Genomic DNA, 8,552 nt, shown 5'->3' with positions numbered 1-8,552 from the left:
GGCTGCCCTCTGGACACATGCGCATTGTCCTCGCTCGGGGACATGGGTGGCTGCTGTACTTTGCGTCGAGTCTCGGGAAGTTGGCGCCTGGCGTCAGGGGTGTGCTCAGCTTTCAAGGCCGCAGGTTTTGGGACCGAGGCCCGGTGATTACACCCCGCACTACTTCTTATGGAAGGGATGATGGGGCTGGGGGAAGTTGTGTGCGGAATCTGGCATTAGGAAGATAAGGGTTCTAATCCCAGCTATTGTGTCCGTACATTATTAGCCTTTCGACCTCTCTGAGCCTATTTTCACCTCCATAAAATGGGGCCAGTCGAACCTGAATTTTCAGAGAGCTCAGCTCAGGCAGTCTGAGGCATTTGTTAGGATTTGGAAAGAGCTGTGTGAAAATAAGAATGAGTAGCGCCTAGAGAAACGAATGCTTCCCTTGTTGCTTACCCCACCTTTTCCAGGCATCAGCGGCAACCTCAAGGCTCCAGCAAATGGTTGGGAACCCCGGGGAAACAGCCCTTTCCAGGGCTGCTGCGGCCAGAATACCTCAGTCGGGAGGAGCTGGTTGATGTGCTGAGGGCATCTGTGGTGGACCAGAAAGGTGAGGATGAGAGAGGAACAGAGACCCAGGAGGGGAACTTGCTGCTCCAGGCCTTCTGAGGGGCTGACTGGGCTCCCTACTAAAGCCTTTAGGGTCAAATCCTGGTTCTGCTGCCCATTAGCGGCATGAGCTGGGACGAGCCACATAATCTGTCTGAGCCTCAGCTTTATGGGGATAGGGGTGTGGGATGGGAGAGTGTAAAGAACTAGAGAGTCTTGAACACAGTAGGTGCTCTGTAATGAGAATTGTTATAATAAATTGCCTATCGATCCAGATCCAGGCCCTGTAAAATCAGCTTGCTGTGTAGTTTTAGGAAAATAATTTCTCTGAGCCTCAGTTTTCATTCAGTGATTTATTAATTTTTCTCAACTATTTACTGAGCATAGGTTACATTTCAGGCACTGTTCTAGGCACAGCTATACAGTACAGAAGAAGTAAAATATGTTTTCTGCTCTCAGAGATCCAAGATTTTAGCAGGAGAAATGGATTAGACAGGAAATGAATAAACAGGGTTCTTACTAGTGATCAGTACTATGAATAAAACTGGGTGTTACGATGGTGAGAAACTATAGGAGTGGGGCAGACATTAGATTGTGGATTTAGGCCTCTATGGTGGTAACATTCGAGCCAAGATATATGAAGGAGCCAGACTTGAAAATCTGGGACAGAGGAAATTGCAAGTGCAAAGGCCCTGAGGTGGCAGCGTGCTTAGCATATGCAAGGGTCAGAAAGAAATTCAGTTTAGGGTGTGGTTGATAACATGTCTGAGAGTTGTAGTGGGGCCACATGATAAGATGAATTGAGAAAGTACTTTATAAACTGCTGCTTTTGCTGTCAAAGATGTTCATGTAATATATGTTTCAGGACCACTAGTGACTTTGAACAAGCCACAAGGTCTGCCAGTGACAGGTATGAACCGGGGAAGGAGATGCACTGAAAGGGAATTTGATGTCTCTGAGGGAGGGAGTAATGACGAGAAGGGGACAGTGAGATAAAGTTGCCTCTGGGAGCGACTTGTATTTTTTTCTTTTTTTTCCCAGGGAAACCAGGAGAGCTGACATTGCTCTCGGTGCTGCCAGAGCTGAGCCAGTCCCTGGGGCTTGGAGAGAGGGAGCTCCAAATTGTCCAAGCATCTGAGAAGTAAGTGGTGGTGGTCATAGGAAGGTAAGAAGACAGGTGTCCATCTGGGGTTGGGGAACACTTGCTTGGAAATAAGCCAAGACATTTCCACAGCTGGTTTGAGATCATAGAGATAGGATACAAGATAAAGAAGGAAGCAGACAGATCTGGGTTCAAATTCTCATGGGTAAACTGTGATCTTAGGCAAAGTATAAAACCTCACTGAGCCTCAGTTCCCTCACTCATAAGATAGAGCTAATAATACTTATATTCAGTATGTAGTCACTTCTCCAAGCCCATATTCATGGTAGGCATTGGGAGTTGATCCATGATTTTCTTTCCTCTAATAGCCATCTTTTAGAGATGGTACTTGAGATAAAACATTTCTGTAATTTCACGGACTCATGGGCTTGTTTGTGGGGAATTTAATTATTTCAGAGCTAATATATATAAAATTCCTAGGATAGTGCCTGACACTCAGCAATTGGTGGTAATTGTTATGATGTTTGACTCTGAGCTCCCTAGGGATCAGGCTAAAATGAGAAACACATGGAGCTACATAGCCCTCTTATCAAACACAAGGAAGCCTTTCTCAGGAGGTCTGGATTATAGTCTGGTGTTACTGTTTGACCTTAATCAGGTCAATGTTCCTCCCTTTTTTGTGAGCCTAAGGGACTTTAACTTTTGTGATTTGTCTCCTTCTTCCAGGGAGTCCTCTGGGCTTGTACTCCTCTCTAGTTGCCCCCAAACAGCAAGCCGCCTCCAGAAGTTCTTTACCCACTCACGGAGAGCCCAGAGACCCATAGCCACCTACTGGTGAGAGGTGCTGGGAGGCTCCCATGGCAGTGGGGAGGTCCCAGCAAGCCACTCTGTGACCTTCTCCTGCCTCTTTCACAGGGCTGTCACTGATGGGATCCCAACTACTTCTGAGGGGAAGATCCAAGCAGCTCTGAAATTGGAACACATTGATGGTGTCAGTCTCGTGAGTCAGGGTCTGGGTGGGGAAGGATAGGGAACCTTCCAGACATATTACCCCTACAGAGAAGTCAAGGGTGTAGACTTGGGGTGGCTGGCCCTCCTGTCCCCTAAAACAGGCAAGTGAGCACTACCTATCTATACTGTGGTCCTGTCCTGAGTCTGTTGGGAGCCAGAAGGGTCTGGGTATAGCTCCCAGGTATGTATGAAGCTCGTTCATTCTTGGGGGCTCACACCAGGTGGTTCCAGTGAAGTCCCCATCCCGAAAGGACATCCTAGAAGGTGTCAAGAGGACCCTCAGCTACTTCCGTGTGGTGGCTACTGGCTCTGGCTGTGCCCTGGTCCAGCTGCAGCCATTGACAGGTGGGTCTGAAGTCCCAGCCAGACTTTAGAACTGTATTTGACTGGGGGAGGCAAGTGGGTGGAAGGAAGGTGATGGCGTTAGTAGCAGCCTCAGTAGCATTTGATGGACCCCAAGGGTGCATGTGACCAGGCCCAGATAGAGGAGGCAGTGCTTCTGCTGGCAGTCTGATGGTCATTCTTTTGTAGCTCACTACTTTTTCTTTTAGTTATTGGTCTCAGGATCTTCTCTTTGTCTTTGGTATTCTGTAGTCTCACTATGATGAATCTTTTTGTGTGAGTTTAATTTTATTTATCCTGCTTAGGATTCACTGTGCCTCCTGAATCTGAAAATAAATATATGTTATCTATCCCAGAAAGTTCTCTCTTGAAATATTGCACCTCTTACATTCTCTCTATTCTCTTCCTTTTGAAAGCCTAATAGGCATGTCTGACCTTCTCATTCTACTTACCGTCTCTTAACTTTTCTTTCATAGTTTTCATTGCTTTATCTCTGCTGCATTCTGGGTAATTTCTTTAGATCTATCTTCCAGTCGAGTCATCTTCTCTTCATTTGGATCTAATCTGCCAACTTAATTTATCTGTTGACTGTGTTTTTCACTTCTAGAAGTTCTATTTGATTCTTTTACACATAGCCTTTTAAAAAATATGGCATGCTTTTTTTTCTCCTATTTGTTTTTATCTTTATTTAAAACATCCTTATATTGTATTTCTATAATTCCATTGTCTGAAATTCTGGAGGGTCTAATCCCATTGTGTTTCTCACTGACTCACACTTGGTGGGTTGTTTCCTTATTGCTCTGTGATTCAGCATTGTTAATTCAGGTTCAGCTGGGCCTTAATCTATGGAAATCCTTTATTGCCTTCTTGTAGCAGGGGCCTCGGGGAGAGGTTCTGCCTCTGCTTCTGCCGAATGTCTTACAGCTATCACTGCTTCAGGACCTCTCTGAATTTTAGTGTCTCATTTGGAGGTTCACAGGTCACTCAAGTAGTAATAGTACTCCAAACCTGTGCGAGAGCAGGCTCATGGTTTTGCATTCTCAGGGGAAAACTTTTTCATTCCCTTCATCCAATCCTAAAGTGATTATCTGCCTTCTTTGGTGGCTGGCTTTTTCCCTGGTCCACCCTTTCACTGAAGATGTAGCCCCTCTAGGATTTCATTTGGCACCAAGGCTTCATTGCTGGCCTCTAGGGTAGCTACTTAAATCCTAGACCCCTAGATATCAAGATTGGCAGCATCACTAGAACAGAGAAATTGGCTCTCATGTGCTCTGAATTTGTTTTCCTTTTCGCATTTTGGTTTTGGAGACCTTACTTTCCTGTGTGCCCAGCTGTGTATTTAAAAGGATGATTGTTATAGCTTTTCAGTGTTTCTAGGTGGTTTATAGCAAGAGGGTTTTTAGATTATCCAGTCTATCATATTGCCAGACATGGATGGACACAGAATACCGCTCCTGGGTTTGAATCCTAGTTTATTGTGTGGTAAGCAAGTCACTTTTTAAGCCTTCGTTTTTCTATCTGTAAAATGGTAATGAAGATATGACCTACCTTATGAGGTTATGAGGATTAAATAAGTTTACATATATGAAACATTTTGTACCATGTTTAGCACATAGTATCCCATATCTGTATTTGTTAAGGTACTTTCAGTTGTAAGTTTCCCCAAAATCAGTTCAAATTAGTATAAACCAAAGAAACGGAATTTTTTGGCTCACATGATTTGGCTGGATCCAGAGGCTCAGAGGATGTCATTCGGAAGCTGTTTCTCCGTTTCTTCTCACCTCCTGCACATTGGCTGCTTTCTACCAAGGCTTTCCCCTAGTAAAAGCAGAGATGGCCAGGAGCTCTAGCAGCTCTAGGCTTACACTCCACCAGTTTAGCACCCTAACAGGAAAGAGCATTCCTTATTCCCAGTAGCTTTAACAATAAATTCTCAATTGCCTCTCTTCATGAGTGAATCCCACAGGCAAGGTGATTGACAGCTATGACTGTCCCGACCTGGTCATGCATCCTGCTCTGGAGGCAGGAACAGTAGCATTGACCTCACTCAAACCACCTAATCTGAGAACGGAGGGGTGGTGTTTCCTCAGAGGAAAGAGGGAGAGACAATATTGGCTGAGATAGAAAGAGGAGCTGCTCACCATCTGTCCTATTGCTTCTGTCTTCCAGTGTTCCCAAGTCAGCTACAGGTACACATGGTACTGCAACTCTGTCCTATGCTTGGGGACCACAAGTATTCCACCTGTGTGGGCACTGTTCTGGGCCAGCGCTTTCTACTGCCAGCTGAGAGCATCAAGCCCCAAAGACAGGTACCCAAGCCTCCTGCCCTCGGGGGGTAGACTGGGGGATGAGGGTGGGCAGCACCTTCAGACATTAGCTAGGTAGTTTGGGACTGAGAGGCAGTCCTCTTGGCTTCTAAAGCTATCTGTAGCCCTGTCTTGCCGTGTGGCCCTGAGCAAGTGACACCTCTCTTGGGCCTCATTCTGCCCAATAAGGGAGGTGAACTGGCTGATTTCTAATGGCCCTTCTAAGTCTGCTATTCTTTGAGTCATTTGGCATAAGGGGTAAAAGAGGTCATGTGTGTGTATTAGGGTAACTCTGTTGGCTCTAACAGAGTAGCCCCAAAGCACCAGAGTCTTAACACATTAATTTCCCTCCATGTTAAATCCAATTAATGGGATGGGGTAGAAGTGGGCTTTGTTCCAAGTAGTCACTCAGGGACCTAGGCTGTTGCTATCCAGTCAGATCGTAACAGGGGACAGTATAGGTTTATGTGAGAAATTTTCCTAGGCCAGGTCTGGAAGCAACATACATACTTGCACTCCTGTTCCATTGGCTGGAACTCAATCACATGGCTAAGAAATGTAGTTTAGTTGTATGCCCAGGCAGAAAGTGATTTGGTAAACCCCTAGCCGATCTCTGCCATAGTGGGAGTGTGCCTGTGTGTGTGTACGTGTAGAAAAGAAATCACCATGGACGATGAAGGAGGGAGGAAGTACTTGCCTCCCTCCCATTTTGGTTAGAGCTGGTTGGAACTCACCTGGTTGAATGCTGACATGCCTCTCTCACCCCAGGTTCTGGATGAAGCCCTCATCAGATGCCTCCACCTAACACCCTCCCAGGTTGCCCAGCTGCCATTGCACCTCCACCTGCACTGTCTCCACCTCCCAGGCGCCAGGCCCAGGGACGCCCCCGTTGAGCTTGTGGCACCCTTGCCCCCTTATTTCTCCAGGACCTTACAGTGCCTGGGGCTCCGCCAACAATAGTTGTCCTTCTGTTCCTTTTATTTCCATTGGAAAGCAATGGGTGTAGAGGCACCGCAGGCCTGAGGAGTGTGAGTTCAGTGCTCAACATACAGTAAGGCTATGGTTTAAGACCCTGGGCTCCGTAATCAGATTAACCTAAGATCAAATCCTTGCTGTGTGGCATCAGACAAATAACTTCACCTCTCTGGACTTGAGATAATAGAAGTACCTAACTCAGCATGGTTTTGAGGATTTGCTTAGAAAGTAAATGTTTATCATGGAACATGTTTTCTGCTGAGTTCAGTGCGTGGTCTTTTGTTTGGCTATTTCTGTTCCAGTTCTAGGTGGGAAGAAATGTTAGATTTTTAAATTGTGGTAAAATACACCTAGCAAGATTTACCATCTTAACTGTTTTTAAGTGTACAGTTATGCTGTTGTGTACATTCATGCTGTTGTGTAATCACCACCACCATCCATCCCAGAACTCTTCATCTTGCAGAACTGAAACTCGGTTCTCATTAAACGCTAAGTCCCCATTCCCTTTCTCCCAACTCCTAGTAGCCACTGTTCTCCTTGTCTCTATGAATTTGACTACTCTAGGGAACCTCATAGAAGATGATAGATTTTTTACTGAAAAATATCGAGACATATATTAAATAGAGTGCATAAAATATCTCTGTAATTTAAAGAATAATTTTAATATGACACCCATATGACCATTCAGGGCATGAAATAAACATCCTTTCCTTTCTTGTAGAGCAGTTCTCAACATGGCCCCTACATTAGAACCCCCACTACTTAACCCCCCTCAGGAAGCTCAGGAGTGATTCTGCACCCCAAAGATACTGGTTTAATTAGTCTGGGGTGGAGACCCCTAGCGTCATCTTTTTTTAAAGCTCCCAGAGGGGTTCAGTCTAAGTTGGAATCACTGCCCTTTTGGAAGAATCCTTTCCTTGCTTGTCTTTTAAAGTTTTACCACATAATGTATGCATCCTTAAACACTATATTTCATTTTGCCTGTTTCTGAAGTTTCTATAAATGGAATCATGCTTATATGTTCTTTTGTGATTTGCTCTCATTCCACAGTGAGCAGTGCATCTGTGTTGTATAGTATAGAGTTTGAATTCTAGTGCTTGAATATATCAGTTTATCCATTCTGCTGTTAATAGACAGGTTGTCTGGCTGTTGCTGCAGTGTTGTGAACCTGCTTATAAGCATTTCATGTTGGTTATGCAAAAATTTCTGGATCAGTATATATACCTTCATTTGACTAGTGTATTAGTCTCCCATGGCTGCTGTAGCAAATTACTACAACCTGAGTGACTTAAAACAACAGTAATTGATTCTCTCACAGTTCTGGAGTTTAGGAGTCCAAAATCAAGGTATCGATATGGCTATGCTCTCTCTAAAGGCTCCTTTAGAGAGAATCTTTCCTGGCCTTTCAACTTTCGGTGTCTCCAAGCATTCTTTGTCTTGTGGCTGCATCACGTCAATCTCTGCCTCCAACTTTACACAGCCTTCTCCTCGTGTTTGTGTCTTCTCTTCTGACTCATAAGGACACTTACCATTGGATTTAGGGCCCACCTGAATAATCCAGGGTGATCTCATCTCACGATCCTTACAAAATGTAATTACATCTACAAAGACCTTTTTTCCAAATAAAGTCATATTTACAGGTTCCAGGTAGGCATATTTTGGAGATGGGGAGTAGGGAGGATACCATTCAACCCATTACAACTGAGAAGCACCAAACTTTTTAGATGGGTATGGCTTGTTGGATATTTCCTTTTTAGGTGACTTTGGCCCCTTGCTGAGGAAGGGACAGACCCACCCCCTCTGAAGATGGGCTGGGGTTTAGGCAAGGTCTACCCTTCTCCCTGTCTCATGTTGTAAATCTTACACCCATTAGATGTCATTTTGCTGTCAGCCCAGCTCCTTCTCTGGTGTTGGGATCGGAGGGACTCTTAGTGGTCAGCCATTCTGGCATTGTGTCCCAGATTTCTGCCCACTGCCTCATGATCTTGGGCAAGCCTCATTCAGCTCAGCTTCTTCTTCTGTAAAGTGAGGCTTATCCCCCAACCCAAAGATCAAAGATGTTAGGAGAGTCCTTGAATTAGAAGCCCCATGTCTGCCGCTAGATGGGAATTCTGGGCCTTATTTTATGTAGGAGTTGCTGACATCCTCTAATTCTTGTTCTGGACTTTGGGGTACAGAGCCTCTCCCAACCCTCTCTTCACCCTCCAATAGAAACAGAGCCATGC

General features: G+C 45.1%; 1 protein-coding gene across 1 annotated transcript; it reads left to right on the top strand.

Annotated features, from left to right (window-relative positions):
- On the top strand, positions 1-7,344 carry RPUSD3 (RNA pseudouridine synthase D3). Its single transcript, XM_039886669.1, has 9 exons — positions 1-143; positions 453-592; positions 1,457-1,501; positions 1,633-1,732; positions 2,420-2,527; positions 2,609-2,693; positions 2,926-3,049; positions 5,216-5,355; positions 6,121-7,344. The coding sequence occupies exons 1-9, from the start codon at positions 43-45 to the stop codon at positions 6,310-6,312; spliced, it is 1,035 nt and encodes a 344-aa protein (XP_039742603.1). The 5' UTR covers positions 1-42; the 3' UTR covers positions 6,313-7,344.
- The last annotated feature ends 1,208 nt before the right edge of the window (positions 7,345-8,552 follow it).

This window comes from Pteropus medius, unplaced genomic scaffold, assembly GCF_902729225.1.
Source record: "Pteropus medius unplaced genomic scaffold, Ma_sr-lr_union100, whole genome shotgun sequence".
In the NCBI taxonomy this organism is placed as follows: Eukaryota; Metazoa; Chordata; class Mammalia; order Chiroptera; family Pteropodidae; genus Pteropus; species Pteropus medius.
This window is presented reverse-complemented; position numbering and strand designations above follow the sequence as displayed.